The sequence below is a fragment of the Pleurodeles waltl genome, chromosome 4_1 (assembly GCF_031143425.1).
Source record: "Pleurodeles waltl isolate 20211129_DDA chromosome 4_1, aPleWal1.hap1.20221129, whole genome shotgun sequence".
NCBI lineage: Eukaryota > Metazoa > Chordata > Amphibia > Caudata > Salamandridae > Pleurodeles > Pleurodeles waltl.
This window is the reverse complement of record NC_090442.1, coordinates 434,034,706-434,051,967: the sequence shown is the minus strand read 5'-3', so window position 1 is coordinate 434,051,967 and position 17,262 is coordinate 434,034,706. Positions and strand designations below refer to the sequence as shown.

The following is a 17,262-nucleotide window of genomic DNA, read 5'->3' as shown; positions in this document are numbered from 1 at the left end:
AAGCAATTTTCAAAAAAATAAAATATGTTGGTGCTAAAAATTATGATATTAAACATTACCAAATAGTACACGAAATGTACACGTACACATTTCCTATCATCCTGATAAGTTCGTACGTTATATGTGAATTGAACGGTCGTCTAGACATCACATCCATTTCACATCCATCATTGCTTTTTTCTTTTGTGTTGTGAGCACACATTATACATTTAGAAATATATATTTTGACTTTACAATATTCAGCATGTCATATTTGCTGACATGACTACATGGAAAACAACCTTCTGCTTCTCATTGCATCATGTTACAACCTAGGCAGCCTATCCTGTCCCCCACTCCCCAAAAAAAAGATTTTAATAAGCAAATAATTATTGTAAAGAGGTTTAATAAATACGAGCCATGAAGGCTATTTCACATTTGCTCAAATAAAATGCTCATGTAAAATGCGAACAGGTCCACAAATGTAAAGTGTAAAGTCCATGGGAATGTTGTGGTGAGTTGTGATGTCCCAGGGAACAACTAGGTTCCATTCGATGACACCTCCTTTGATTGAGGAGGTGTCTGGGGTATATTTCAAAACTAAATACATTTTTATAAGAACGAAAGAAGTATCCCTTTTGTATTGTATATAATAGGGGTATGTCTGGGGCTCTCCCTTATCAACTGTCAGCTGCCCTGCTTGTAGGGAACGAGAGAATATAGCCATCACCTCGAGGAAGGGCCTGTTGAATAGACCTCCAAACTCCGATCAGATAAAGCAGCTGGAGCTTTCTCTCTGTCCACTGCACGTGACAGCTCTTTTAAAGGTTTAACAAAGCGTAATCTGCGTTTTGGGACGGTACCTTTCAAGAAACACGTACTGCAGAGAATGAGAGCCAGCAGACTGCATTTTATATCTGTAACCTTCAATACTCTTGCGTAGCCCTTCACTTTCCAACATTCCAAAACGAGCAACTCTTTAAATACCATGAAGAAATAAGCATGGCCCTTTTACACTTTTGAGTTGTCAATGGATCCTTTCACGAGACCACATTATATCAATGCTGTGGCCTTAGTAGATCTTCTCTTCCTGTCTCATTTGCAACCAGCACTAAAGCATGCTATTTTTCACACTGAAGGGACACTATGGTTTTTCAGCTCAGGCAGTGGAATTGAACTAACAAACACATTTTCATATGAGCAAATATCTTCTGCTTCCCAATTTCTAATCGTAATTTACATTCATAGTGGCCGCTCATGTACCATAAAGTAAAAAGTTAATTATTTCTATTATTTTATTTATTATTTTATGTATCAATATGGTGCATTATAGCTATTGCTATTGCATCATTCGTAAATTCAATGCAGCAATTAGGAAATGCATTTTTTAATGAGTCTTTTGCTGCCAGAAGCCCCATAGAATAATATTATGGTTGTCACGCTTTGAACAGGAATGATGCTAAGGAAGTCTTTCACTGTAAGGGGCAGGAATCATTGATAGAGGATGACCTGCATATGAACAATGGAAAAAGGCTACATTGAGATGGTCATTTTGCTTATATAATGCAGATGAAAGGGGAAAGGCTCCAAATTGAGATTTCAGAGAGTTTTATGGTGCTCAGGGTCCGGACGGCTCTGCCACCTGGCTGCCAAAACATTTAAGGCATCCTCCCTTAAGCCCTGGACCCTTCATCTCTTATGTAGCCTTGATGGATGGGGAAAGGTTCTTCCTCATTCGTGTTGGGCCGCATTGTGCTTTTGGGTCACCGAAAGTGAAAGGCCACACTGGATACAGTCTGATGGTATCATGGGGTGAATTGTGTGCTCCGTTGTTTTACATTTTATTGTACCCACCAGCCATGTAGCTAAGGTAAGTCACACACAAGTGCCTTGGGGGTCTTGTACCTACACTCCCATGTAAATGAGAGCACAGTGAATTGCACAGGCAACAACTATGACCCACTGCTCGGACAATGTGTATTAAAGGTATTAAAGAAAGACTTACTCAAAGTGTGCTATCCCTCAGGAAATATCAAAGAGATCCAGGGATGCAAACATACTCTTATTGTGTTCCCTGGTCTCTTTAGTATGTGAGTAGAGGTCTTTGAACTCTATTTCACTTTGTTTCAATTAAAGAAATGGGAATGCAGTATTAGATGACAACGCTTTTAAAAGGAAAGCCAATTGCAATACAGATGGCGCTCTAACTACGATGACATCCATGATTGGGTAACCCAACTTGTAGAGGTATTCCCTTTTCCTAAGTACACAAAATCAAGCTAAATAGAACATCGGATGTATTACTTATTAATTGTAGGAATATTTTAATTGTCGGGGCTGTATATCATGTTCACTTTATTTTGTCCACTTTCTTATATATGTAAAATTTAATAAGCGAATAACTCTGAAACTGTATTATTTGGAACATGAAAACATCTTATTGTGTGTTTGATTTCTCCTTTCAGCGCCTCGCTAAAGAAGCTGAGAGATTTCAAGAAATGCACCAGTGGCAGGACACATTTCAAGTAAGCACTTTTCAAAACAGTCCAATTTTACTAGTTGGTCATTGCAGTAATGTTTGTACAGTGACTTGTTTAAGAGAGTGTGCCTTCACAGCATCAGGGCCTATTAAACATAATGTTCCTGATTGGAAAATCAATGCTCCAATTCACTTTTCCTTTGACAATTGTCCAGGCGTAATCACATGTGAAGTGAATGATTGCAGGCTATTTGCCGCTGTGTTAAAATACAAGCATCATGCAGACAAGTGGATACATCAGGCACTTTACCAGGCAAGGCGTATTTGTGAAATGATGATGTAACAGACGGTGCCAATGTTAAGGGGAAATGTTATATATGTTATTTATAGTTCAAATGAAGCTGCTGTGCATGTAATTACTCATTAAGTACAGTAAAAGTAGAATATGACAACAGCATACTTCAAAAGCATGCTGTTTTACACTGGTTTAAATGAATCAGAAATGTCGGGCAGGCTGTTGAGGACACAAGTTTCAGAAGAGTATATAGCCCGTGGCAGTTTTTTAGAGCAGAATGTCTAGTATTTAAATTCGCACACGTATACAATGTTGCTTACCTTATGCATTCATAATGAACACAAAGTGCATTTACTGGGTGATAAAACTGATACCCTGGCCAGATGCGAAGCTTAGCAAACGATGTCTTTTAAATGTGTCATTTTACAGATCTTATTAATGGCTCTATACATTATACTTTTAGATGGTATGGCAGCTTGTCACAATGGTGGCTACCAAAGCTGTAATCACAATGCTCTGACAAGTTTCTAGATTGTAATTTGTGTGGAACAACTGCTACTGCTGTAAGAACTATAGACAATGTGTAATTCAGCTAATATTTTTTTTTACGGCTGCATTCTAGTTCAGCATATTTTGATAATTCCTACTGCTTAACCTTTCAGTGTTTTTTTAATCAATACTTGCTTTTTTTCGTTACATCTTGGTGGACATTTCAGTAGACAAATCTTTCTCTAAACTGAGCATCCAATTTCAGGCTAAACTCTGCATGGATCCGCTGCGTAAACTAACAGTGTCCTTTTGGTTGTTGTTGGCGGCCTGCCAGCCTGTGATGGACTGGGTCATTTTGGCAGTAGTGCCTTCGCTGGCATGGGTGATGGACATTTGCCAAACCAGTAATGCGTTTACCATTTCATGGCTGTCGGTCGACATTGTATTTTTGTTTACAATTCCCAGACTCTGGGATTCATTTCTACGCACAAAATATCAATGCCCCCCTTACACAGTCAGCTTTCTCCCTGTTTGTGAGGGTAGTTCATTATTTTCCCTGCTGAGAAGTAGCAGTCGCATAGTGGATGCAAGTAAGACACATATGAGCTGGAAGGCCCACTCTAGAGAAGGAAGGCCTGCCCAGGCATTAACCTCGTGGTCCAGACGCTGATAGACTGCTGGATCATAGGTCTCCGAGAATACAAGCTATGGCTCTGTCTTCAGAAACCTAGTGGTTGGAAACATTTTGTTAATTTTATATATAAATGCCTTGCATTTTTCACTCATATGTGCCACTCAAGAAGTCCCAATAATTAGGGGAAAGCCCATTCCAGCACTCTTGTAAGCACCGCTTAGGGCCCTGACTCCATCTCTTCACTTTAACTCAGTACTAATTTCACCAGGTCCCACATTATGTCATGTGTCCCTAAATGTAAACGGATGACTACATTGTCCATTGGTCCCTAACACCTTGACTAATAAGAGCACCTTCCCATATTTAGGTATCCTTTTCTCTCTCAGCTCAAGGCTCCTGGTCACCAAATATCACCCATCGCACGGCAAAAGTTTCCAAGGCTAATGGGGCTTTACGTAGTCTCCTTCAAACCTCAGGAGGGCGTTCACTAATGTAATTGCTTTACATTTATTAGTCCCAGTATTTGTCGATTGCCACCTTTGGTGCTGAAGTCAGGGGCATCTCAAATTGTAATGCTATTCAAAAAGAGGAAAATAGATTCCTTTGTAGACTGTGATCTCTCCCTGTATCCGCTGCTACTTACATTAGTCATAAAGAACTTGAACTGCCTTATCTTGAGGATCTGATTCAGGTTTGTCCAGCAGTACTCTGGCTCTGCATCTGGAATAACCCATAGGCTATTTTAACTAAGGAAACAATAATAGATTGTCTTTCCATGGATAAGGGTTTGCAAATGCTAACTTTGTATTTAAGTGCCTGGGGATTGAGTCATGTTTATCTGATCCTTCCTCGTGTATTTCCATAAGGAAAAAGTTGTAGTGAGTGAATGTTATGAACTTATGAAATCTGAGCATCTAAGACGTTTTGCAGGGAGGGTGAATTTAGGCAAATATTTGGATTTAAAGGATTTCAACTACTCTACTAATTACATTTGGCTTGCTCATAATAGGTGGGACCATTCTCTGCTCCTTCGCTTTAGATCTGATACTGTGAAATACTTACTCAGTTTTCCAATGGGACATACACACAGTCTCAAATCTTTGCCCTGCCCATGTGATAATGTTTCTGAACAGACAATGTTTCATTTCTATGTTTTTTTGTAAATTTTACACATGAAATGCTGGAATGTTTTTGACTCCGATTTTAAAGAAGTACTATTCTGATCTTGGATACTACAGAATTTCGTTTGGATTTTTACTAATTCTTGATAATGAGGAAGTGATTTTAAATTTTGGCTCATTTTTTAAAGCTGCTCTACCTTTACGGAAAACAACGTTTTGATATTTTTATCATCATCAATTAGCACTGTAGCATGTGCCCCAACACTTATGCACTTTATTCTTCTGAAAATTTCTACATGTCTTTCAATAATTTATTTATTTGTTCTGTGATTGACATTTATCACTGCTAACATGTTGCTGAATAATGTTTTATGAAATGATACGAAAAGGTTGGGGACCTGCTAATTTATGATGTGGCCCCTGCAATGCCACAACATAGCTTACCATGTAAACATAATTTAACACCTTAGCATAGAACCAAAATATTTAATCTTTCCTAACACTTAGATACCTCTCATTACCTTTACCTACATCAAATCATCCGGTCAACAGCAAAATACCCCACATCAGGTCCACCACTATAATTTGCCTGAACATGCCATCGTCCTCACCCAAAATGGATTATCAAATGTCACCAATAGTGAGATTTCTGCACTAACATCAACATCAAATCTGCTAGTAGCAACACCTAGTGCCATTGCAGCCACATGTACTGGTTCTGCCAGGTGCTCTCTTCCTGCATTGATTGTAATGAGTTTTTGCCAATACAGAGCTGAAATCAACAATACATTATTGATCCCCTCAGTGTCTTTTTTTTAACAATAAAAGTACTATATAAACAACACCAGTAGCAGAGTTGGAGGGTTTCTGGAAGGAAGCCCACATAGGTACAACACACAATTGTCTAAGGAAATATGATAGGATAGGAGAAACCATGATAAGGAACAGCTACACAAACAAGAGGCAGGTGTTCTTGCTTATTCGAAATTTGAAATAGATTATGGGATAACCTTTATCAGTTTGGCTAGCACCCTCATCCAGGGGAGTGTCAGGGAAACAGGGACAGTTAACGTAGGTTTTCTCCTGGTGAAAGAAATAAGTACCTCATTTTAATAGGCAAAAATACTTTGGAATGTGCTTCTTTTGCCACTGTGGCCTTATGAGTATGATGCTTTTCTCTGTGGTTTGTTTGCATGGAAGTGCTGCAAAATCTCCAACAACAGACTTTTTCATCTTGGTAAACATCTAGAATTGGTCTTTTTAGATATTCTTAACTATACCATACATCAGAAGAATGATGAAATGTTATAAATAGCACAGTGTGGGAATCTAAGGAGGATAGGCTAAGGATCCCATGTCAACCACTGCTGAATTCCTGGCACTTGGAATACTACTAGATTTCGGGGATACAAGAAGAAGTAGCATGGGAAGTCTATTTGCCTACTGTTGTCTACCTTGAAGCCCACGAAGTCCTTGGATATTAACAAATATACACAAAGTTTATGAATCGCCATTTTTAAAGAAATGTCTTGAATATTTTTTCTTCTTCTGTGACAAGAAATAGGATACTCTTTTTTTGCCTGAGACTAGTCACACAATTTAAATTTAAAGATTGGAAGAAAAATTATTAAAGTATCTACCTTATTTGTTATCATGCAGATTAAACAAAAATCCGATTCTTTTGTTTTTGTCCTAATGAATAAAATCATATTTTGTTCCATTCCTTATTATACAATATGTGAGCAAAATAGATTTTGCCCATTATTAACCGGTCCATATAATTAATTCTTCTTAATTAAACATAAGGACTTTGCAAAGATAATACATTTTTCATAAAAACACATTTATGTCCTCATTAAGCCTTTTAAAGATGGTCAGCTATGCTACTGGATCACAATATAGCCTGCCTCCACCTTTACAATGATGAACAGCCCACTGTTATTGAAGATCTCTAGCTGCCTGGCAGGGATTATTTTTAGGTCGAGTTCAAAATTCCCTTGATTTAGGTAAACGTTTTACGTTTGTCCAGCCTTGAGGCTGCGTTGATACACCTTGCAGACAGACACAGTTACATGTATTATTGCACTATTGGCCAGATACATTAGTGTGGCACACTATTTTTTTATTTTGCATCGCTGCTTAATGCGGTGTGGCTGTATGTTGTTTCTTCCTCTTCCTTGTTTTGGGCATGCCGCTTGTGAGAGCTTGACCACTTACCTGGAAAGCAGGTCATCTGCAGGGGCGATTACTGTTACCCCGTCCTCCTAGGACACCTCTTGGCACTTTCGATCTTAATACAGGAGTCCTGGCAGGTGTCCCAAAAGGGAGGGGGATTTGGATGACAGAGAGAGAGAGAGAGATACTGCCACTGCTGCCTGGTCCAGCAAGGCCTCTACTCTTGATGGTGCAGGTGGTTGGTGTCACTGCATTGTTGAGGAGCTAGGTTCTATATGGGAAAGGAACAGGTATGAGTGATGTACTGCCCACTAAGTAACTAACACTCATGCACTCACTCCGATACCCAGATAAGCACCTGTCACTCAACTTGCTTCCTTGTACTTTCTCTGAACTCCATAGGACTGGCAGGAATGCACCACTGTTGCCTGGGACTTCTCCCTGTTTTATATCATGTTAAGTAATTACTCTTGACGTTGTTGCACACACTAAACATGTAACTTAACTAAAACACACAAAACAGGAATATTTTCTTCTCACAAGCAAATCTGCAAATATGCATATGCACTGGTTGAACAATAAAGCTCAGAAAACTTTCAAAAGATGATTGCCCCATGTAAATTTTTGTGACGATCTCTGACATTGAGTATGGATCAATGCCGAAAATGTGATTTTGTTAGAAACAGGTGCCACACAAACATTAATGAGGGTTATATTCCTACAACAGGTTTTAGGAGTGTCACTTTCTGTCACAGGTCACAAGTTAAAGGCAACAAGCAATTGAATAAGAGTATTAATAAAAATAATCAAGGCTAAACAGTCTTTCAGACATTCTTGCTAACCACCTTGAACGGCTCTCTTTCTGAAATGAATCACCAAAGTCTTTTTTTTTTTTTAAATACACAAAGGATTAGTTCAAAAGTATTCAAAAGCATTCACACTCCTGTGACTGCCTGTTATTCTGTCACTTAGCTTTACTGGAAGATGTCCTGGATCCTGGTAGCCGGGCAACAGTGAGAAACTCTTGGGGAATTCTCTTCTGAGCTGGCTCTCAACCTCAGCTTAGTCCTTTCCCTCGGCAACAGTGAAGAAGCTAGGAGGAGTTGGCTGACCTTCTTGACCTCAGCTCGCAGAAACAGGAAACAAAGCCAAGCACTGCCTGACTTGTGTGAGGCTCTTTATAGTCTCTCTTGGAAGAAGTCACCTGTAAAAGATGACAAATAAAAGAGCAAGATTTGTTGCCTAGCAACCAGGACAGCAGCTGTCTAGAAATGTGCAGAGGTTCAGGGATTTACAAATCGGCCTTGTGGGAGCAGAATAAAATAGAATAAACAAGCGTTGGCAATGGCAACTGTGCACATTAACAGCAACAAGTAACAAGCCTTGATTAAACCCAGCAATGGCAATTCAATGCATTTAACCACAATTATTATTTAACGTAACATGATTGAGCCAGCACCCATGGGGTAGCTGGCTGCACACAGCAAAAGAACTAGACCTAGACGAGGGATCACAACACCGCTGTTTCTCTGTGGTGTCTGCACACAAAGGCTGCAAGCTGGAGGGCGGTCTTTTTAATTTACTTATTTAATGTTTAAAAAAAGATTCTTATACCGCAAACTCGATCGAAGGTCGTGAAGCTTCATATACCGCAAACTCGATCAGAGGAGCTCTTTACATGACTATGTGAAGTTTCGTATAGCGCATCCTCGATAAGACAATCGCTTTACATGAGGACCAGTTTACAAGTTTAGCAGTTGAAAAATATACAAATGGAAGCATTTAAAACAGAAATAGAACAGAAATCCTCAAAGCAGCTCTCCTGGCACAGTGGGAAAGCTGATTGTATACTGTGCTCGAGAAACTCGCCCCATAATGCTTTGCAGGGCATTTCTTTTTCAAAACATTTTTGCCCATAACTCAGACTGTGATGGGCCTAGGACGATGGGACCACCATCAAAATGTTAAGCACAGCACACTCTTTCTGTCTAGAGTGGTCCTTACCTTTGGTAGGAGGTGAAAAATAGTAACCTCTCCCACCATTCAGTGTCTTTTTCAAAACTCTTATGGCTGGAACTTTTGTTTACAACTCAGAGTAGTTTGTGTTTTAATGGCCTTGCTTGTAATAGTATTGCAGTAGGCCTGCTAGGCCTGAAAATGGGTAACATTCTACGCCCTCTAGGGGCTACATGCACTGTTACACTGCATTACGTTTGGCCAGTCTGTTTTCATGTCCTTATGCCCTCTAGGGGCTATTTTTATTGTGGTGTCCACTAAGGGCTGTTCTGAGCATTACAATCAAGATACTACAATATTTGCTCCACTCGGAAAATCACCCCATAATGCTTTACGGGGCCTTCCCTTTACAAAACATTTTTGCCGATAACTCACTGTGTGGTGGTCCTAAGACAATGGGATCACCATCAAACGTTCTTTCTGTCTAGAGTACACCTGAGTCCCCACACTAGGTTGGGAGACCCCAAAATAGTAACCTCTCCCACCATTCAAAGTCTTATTAAGCTGTCTCATAGCTGGAAGTTTTGTTTTGCAGCTGGGAGTAATTAGTGTTTTAAGCACCTTATTTGTAATAGAATTGCAGTAGGCCTGAAAATGTGTAAGGCACTACGCTCTCTAGGGGCTAAATACATGGTTACATTGCATTATTTTCTCCCACTCTGTTATAATTATGCTCTCTATGAGCTGACTTTACGGTTACATTACCATGTTTCTTATAAATGTTATTTTTATAGTGGTGCCCTCTAAGGGCTGTTCTGAGCATTACAGTCAAGATACTACAATATTTACTACACTTGGAAACTCGACCAATAATGCTTTGCGTGGCATTCCTTTAAAAACATTTCTGCCCATAACTCACTGCACAACCTGCTCTTTCTGTCTAGGTCATCTCTGGGTCCCCACAATAGATTGTGAGGAATCCCAAAATTATAATGTAAAACATATTATCAATAATAGCAATAATTTCAGTTTTTGCTGGAGATAGAGGAAGAAGGTAAATGGAAGTGCTTTAGTTATATGCTGGGCCACTGGAATTATGAGACAGAGAGTACCAAATTATGCAGCAGGGTTGACCAACTTATGTGGCGAGAAAAGTCCAATTATGCATTTACCATGCCAGTAGGTGTAACTGAAGCAAATGTGAGACCTACTGCATTGCAAATACTTGTTCTAAAAGTGCATCTGCTGGTCATTAAATCTTGAATGCTTTGTGGGCTGCCATAATAATGTGGCCCACTAGGCATTCTTTTTTTCTTCTGTTTTGTTTCTCCCTATGCATCAAGGAAATATATCGGTTTCCTGACTGGAGCTACCCTGCTATGCACAGCATACTTTAAATAGAGAGCACTCTGATCCTACTGCTTTTTTGGGATAGGCCTTCAACCCAAGGGTTTGAAATTCCAACCACAGAGCCAGCTCAGATTCTGCAATTGGAAGCTGCATAACTTATCTCCCCTCTAAGTGAGGTAGGGAACTGAAAGGTTTGCAGAACTGGAGCCCTGTTGACATGTAGCAGATTGTAAATGAAGTCCTTACTCTGCTGTTTATATGCAAGTTAGGTGCACCACAGGAGCAAGACCTGGATTGTGACAATATCTCTTCAATACAACCGCACTATGGAAAGGTGAAAGTAAGTAAAAAAATAACTGAAATCTATTAATGTCACACACCCAATTTATGCTTAGTATTGCTGTATTTAAATAAGACATGTTGCCTGCAACTATTATTATTTAACCTTGTGCACCATATTATTGTGAACAGTACCATGAATTTACTATTGCCACTCTCTTTGCTGTATATTTTATGTTTCTGTTGCATTAGAGTTTTACGCTGAAAGGACCATATTTATACTTTTTTAGCTCCATATTTGCGCTCCTTTTTGACGCATAAACGGCACAAACTTTTAAAATACAATTGTATTTTGCAAGTTTGTGCCGCTTTTGCGTAAAAAATTGATGCAAATGTGGAGCAAAAAAAGTATAAATATGGGCCAAAGTGTCTGAAAAGGAGTGGCTAGAGACTTGAGAAACACCTATAACACCATATACATTTCATTAATCGTTCACCGTCAATAAAGTGACTACACTGGATGTTTAAGTGCAGATTGAAAAGTCAAACATGAAACAGTGCATTTTTGTCAGTTATTCAGAAAACACCACCCTTCAGAGAAAAAAAGTATTTAAGTGTACAGGCCTTAAAAGAAAAGCTATTAGTGTCAATTCAGAAACAATGCATTTGCTTCCTTTTCAGCTCTGTGGAATCAAGAGGAATTTAAGCATATGCTTGCATATTAACAAATGTACAGTTTTGAATTAGGAGATGCACATTTAGAAATCACTAAAACCTATCATATATACTCAAGGATGTTTTTTTCCAAAATGGGTGCTGTTTGGCCCAATGGTACACCTCTTACTCATAAAAGATTTCCGCCTTACACCATCATTGGAGAAATTATTGAAACACTCAAAGTCATACTTGGTGCCTGGAAATGTGACATCATATTCAGCCTTAACCCCTTGATGTCTTGATGTCCCATGTTATGGTGACATTTATGCTTACCACAGGCCCATCGTGTCTCATTGCACTAGCTCTTAAAGCTAAAGGACTTTTAAGCTTGAATAAACTTAAACCAGAACACAAAAAAGGTAATAAGCACTTCAGACCATTGCTGAGACACAAGAAGGACGATGATGGAAGGAGGATGAAGAACCTAAAACAAAGTTGGAAACATTGAAAGACATAGCATAGAGAAACCGCTACAAAATCTACAACTGATATACAGAGATAAATAACCATCCTTATTGCATTGTCGAGTCAAACACTATGCAGGAGAACTATTGGACATTTTTGTGGAGATTAAAGATTTGACAGCTAGGCAAAATGATTCTCACACACTCTCCAGCATTACAATGTCCTGTTTGCTTAGTTTAAATTCATGAACTATAAAGTACAAGAGCCTATCCATAGCAATTTGAAGGAGTGCACCGTGTCAGTCACATAGCTCCACCTATGCTATGTGCTTCTGTCTGATCCTTTGAACACAAAACGTTACTAAACTTCCTCCTGGTAAGGTTTACTAAAAAAGCTTCCAACCTACTTTCTGAAAATGTGCCTTGCCCCCCTATAAACCAATTAACTGGAAATAATGGTAAAACTAAACACTTCATTCTCTCTGGGATAGGTTTCAAAAGTATAAACACAATCCTCCATCAAATATTTGCTAAACAGCCCAATAGAACATCACCAAGAACTGATAAAATATCGTTTGTTTGAAACCCAAATCTGTCATTAATGAGATCTCCGGTTCTCTAATGTTTACCTTGCGGATGAATGCATCCCCTTTTATTTCTCCTAGCTCACTTTAGGCCCATTTTCCATTCTTCTATACATCAGTGCTTAATGACCCTCTGTTTTGCGTCACCTAAAAGGCTCCCCTATTGTTGGACAAGATCCATCATTTGCGTATTATCTTGAAATACCACACTTTGTTCACACATTATCTGTTGAACTGTCTTTAACATTCTTGTGATGTCTTTCTTCCTATTAGTCATTGCATTTTCCAATGTTAATTCCCTCTTATCACAGATAACTTGTTTTACTATGTGTATATCAGAATCCTTCTTGTCTCTGTGAGATTGTTTTCACATGACAATTCCTTTTTCTTTTAACTCTTTAACTGTTGAGGTGTGTTCAGAGGAGAGGTCTGCAGCATTCACTTTTATGCTAAGTGCAAGTCATGGGTGGAGGAAAATCCTTTGTCCACTCCGTAAACCAGTTCTGGTCTGTTCCTCTATTCCCATTGGATTTGTGCCAGCCTGACTAAAGAAACAAAGGGGATGCAAGCTTTGGTGTGAGCGTCATCTGCCATTGACAAGGTAGGCCACCTTTGAAGCTCACGAAGGGGCTGGACAGAACCTGTCAAGGGTATAGTCCCCATCCCCAGGGCCTTTGTCCACAGTACGGGAGCAATACACATCTCACCACTGGCGACCCATTAGGGATCAGGTGACATCTGGGCACTGGCAGGAAAAATCCTTTTGATTTTAGGCAGGAAAATTACAACTTTTTTAAAAGTGTAATTTACTAAATAATAATATAAACCGTTATGTTGGATTTTAATTTACTATTACAATGAGTCCTTGAACGATCTTCCTAGCCACTCCAGTGGGCGTGTCCAGCCTTATATTTCTTTTGATAATTTATTTATAAGGTGATACATCTAGGGTAACCATCAATTACCTTTAGAGGGCGGCACAAATCTTTGGACTCAGATATGAGTGTGATAACGTCCTAGCAATCAACATTAACAATATCAAATCAATAAACATCATTTTCAATTTTGGAGACCGTAATTTATCCGCACCATGACCTATGTGGCCATGAATCACCACACCAGTTTAATAAAGTTCAAACATTTATTGCCCTTTAGATTAACAATGAAACAGTACAAGCTGACCAAATCCATGAAAGAATCTCAACTTAGACAAAATACTTATCATTAAGCATTCAAGAACCACAATGCAGAATAACAACAATAACAGATGAAAGATAGACACGGAATACATTTAGTTATCGCAGTTGAATTATTTATCAAATTATATGAAACAGTCAAAGTTAGATTTTGGCATCCTTCACTATTACTCTGATTCGATAAGCATGTTTTGGGCTTCATGCAAAAAGAAAAGAAGTCAAAAATTAATTTGGAAAACATCTGACTACGCACTAACCAAAAATAACGGTTGGATGTATTAAAGAGAGAAAACATAAACATTTGCAAGAAAGACAAATGCACATTTGGTTATACCTCTCCTAAATGGATCAGCAAGCAGCGACGTCTTCATCAGTTGAGCATCTGGTCTTTATTGTATAGCACTACTGTTATGAATGGGAAAACAGTTCAGTAAAATTTCGGCCTAATATATCTGAACTGACAGAATCATAGACAAAAAGCTAAGACATCTAAACAGCACTGAAGTTAAACTGAATAAAATTTACAGCACCTAATTCTTTGCTATATTAAAATCCTAGAAAACAACTAGCTAGGTTTCTATTGGTCAGACTATGGGGTGTTTTAGTGTTCAATTAATAACTTCTGATCCACGATTCAGAAGGATCTTTCTTCATTTTCTGCACTCACGATTGGCTCATCTTCTCTGCTCCTGGTCTCCAGTTTCTACAGTAGAATACAACTGTTGCAGGTTATACATGAGCACTGAAGACTATTGTTCCTTGGTACACATTAACTCATCCAAGGAAGACGAACAAATGTTACAACAGAAGACCATAACTTTTCCATAGTGAGCAAGTCAGATAGGATGCTTAAAGAAACATCATTTTGCAGAGTTAACAATAAAAAATAAACAAAACAATGCTAAGCATGAAGAATAAAACATTTCATAATATTTAAACTATCAATCTTTTTAGTACATTTTAATATTCATTTTTCAGTACATTTAATTATTATTAAACAAAATACATTTTTCGCTAGACATTGTTTTCTCATGTTCATACATGTTGTTTATGGTGTCACCTACACGTTTTCATTTATTAATACATGATTTCAATTAGGCCTTTTAATATATGTAATTTCACATTACATTTTTATTAATAATGTTTACACTCCAATACGCCCAAACTGAATTTAGCACTCATTAAAGGTAGCAGTGTAAACCACTGTTAATCTATAGTAGAACCAGCCCTGCCATAGTAACAATAACCTTGGAGGTTTTTCACATCAGGGGCATTTGAAACATTAGATTTACATGCCCTTACTTTTTAAACTCCATGTATCCTGCCCTCTGGCTTTTAGGGCCAACCTTATGTGTGACTTATAAGTATCAAAAAGAAAGGAAAGTTTAGGCCTGGCAACAGGTTTGCTTTATCTAACACAGGGGGATCAAAAGAGATCAGGGCAGTCAGTTCAGTCCTCCTACCAATACTATTATACTCCGAAGGATTGACTGTCACTCATGTAAGCCAAATCAAATCAAGGAGATTACCAGAGAATGGGAACTAAAATATCTCAAGGTTGAAAGCCCTCACCCATCCATTGTGTAGCATGCTTCATCATTAGGCCTCTTGTGGCAAATGGGTTCTATATTGCAAACTACTACTCAATTGATATATTTCCGACGAGCGTAGGGGGAATGTTGTGATGGCTGTAGTGCTATGCCACTCACATGGTGTCTCAGAAGGGAGGACTATATGCAGAGGGGAAAAAAACTTTGAGTGTGAATGGTAAAACCACCTACTGGGTGGAAATATCTTTTTTATTAAATCCCCCAGTGGAGACATTAAAAAAGAAGTGGGGGATAAGTCAACCCATTAGCAAAGGTCAACATGTTTCTGCCCTTTTAACCTTTATTGAGGTGTCATTGGCATTCTTTGAGACCATAGTGACTCTCTCTCTGCTATAAACATAGTGGCAAATAAATGAAATCAAAAATGATCCAACTCGCGTCTGCTGAAGGAGGGAATTATGATGTTGGGTGCTCACTCCTATTTTCAGTAATATGAACCCTATAATAAAACATTAAAAAAGACAAATGTCTATGTTTTGGTCTCACAATCCCTTTAAGGTGTAGTCAGTGTGATGATACGCACATACATGTGGGCAAATTCATGGTTGCCCTTCCCCAAGATTTGTGGTTCACACTATATCTTACCCAATGGGTGTTTCCAAAAGGTTTGCTTTGCCAGGTTGAAATGGCAGTTTAAAACTGCAAACTCAGGCTACAAGAAAAAATGCTTTACAATGCTACTTTAGTGGTTGGCACAATGAGTGCTGCAGCCCTCTAGTAGCATTTAATTTACATTCCATGGGTCCATATTGCACCATATACTAAGGACTTACAAGTGCATTAAAAACATATCAAATGTGACAACTAGGGATAGGCAAATTCTAATATGTATTGCAAGAGGAGCACAAACACTGGTTAGCAGGAATAAAGTGTGCAGTGTCCAGGGCCAGCAAAAATAGGTCTTGTGGTCAGCAAAAACAGGTTTAGCAAAAGAAGACATAAATCTAAGCGAATACCAAACAAAATATGGCAATTTCCAACAGTGACAATAACTTTATCCAAGTTAAATCGTCATCTAATACAAATCTTTCCTGCAATTTTATGCTATTAGTTGTGTGCATCAGATGGTCACATATCAGTTGGTTATGGTCGGTAAATGCATTTGGTAGTTAAGACTCTTAACTTGATCATATATGAGTCAATAGTGTCATTTGAAAATGCAAGTCCAGTTTTTTCAACACAGTTTTCAAACAAATCCAGTTCATCTTCAACAGCTTCATACAGAAGGGGTAATAGTTTTTGTTTTATAATTCTATATCCCTCTACATCAAAGCTTGCTGTCTGCATGCAGTTCCACTTCTAATTTAGAATTCATTATTATATCTTCTGCCAAAGATACTGGTTTATATGATCTGCCAAGTTGCAGAGGGGCCACAAGGCTACATCAGTCACGATACAAAACACCTTGCTGCAAATCTCTGCTTCAAGTCCCATGGTTGCTTAAAGGCTCACATCCCAGTTCTCTGCATGAACCATTAGATCTGTGTGGTCACTGAGCCCTTTGGAAATGTTTTTTTTTTTTTCTTGTAGCATTGTTAAAATATCCTTGTGCCATTATTTTCACTACTATTGTAAATGACCGCACCAACACCGAGCTTGGTCTTACACATGCTAAACGTGAAATCTATTCACTACAGCCAAACACTTATGTCACAGTCCTATGTGTCTATCAGGAACCAAAAGGGTCCCGGCACTGCTAATTCACAAGACACCTCTGCCCTTGTTAAATAAAAAAAATTTTTTTCCATATATATATATACCTATATATATATCACAACTCCTCTATAAATCATTGTGGAGCCCTGAAATAATGTCCAGATCGTGTCCTATGAGCCTGTGAGGAGAAAAGAGAAGCATCCATGACAGGCACTAGTGATGTAGGGACAGATGCAGTCAAGGGGCTCTCTACAGTCTCACTTGAACCAGTCTCATCTCTGGCATCAGGAACTGGCAAATGATGAGACAGATGCCTGAAAAGTGAAGAATCTTGCATA

At 38.6% G+C, this 17,262-nt stretch overlaps 1 protein-coding gene across 12 annotated transcripts in view; it reads left to right on the top strand.

Annotated features, from left to right (window-relative positions):
- CACNA2D1 (calcium voltage-gated channel auxiliary subunit alpha2delta 1) overlaps nt 1-17,262 on the top strand; it is a 1,459,114-nt gene that overhangs the window by 549,818 nt on the left and 892,034 nt on the right. For all 12 annotated transcript variants that reach the window (XM_069228696.1, XM_069228697.1, XM_069228694.1 and 9 more), the window contains exon 4: nt 2,445-2,504. In XM_069228696.1, the coding sequence (XP_069084797.1) occupies nt 2,445-2,504 (60 nt within the window). The remainder of the gene's footprint in view (nt 1-2,444; nt 2,505-17,262) is intronic.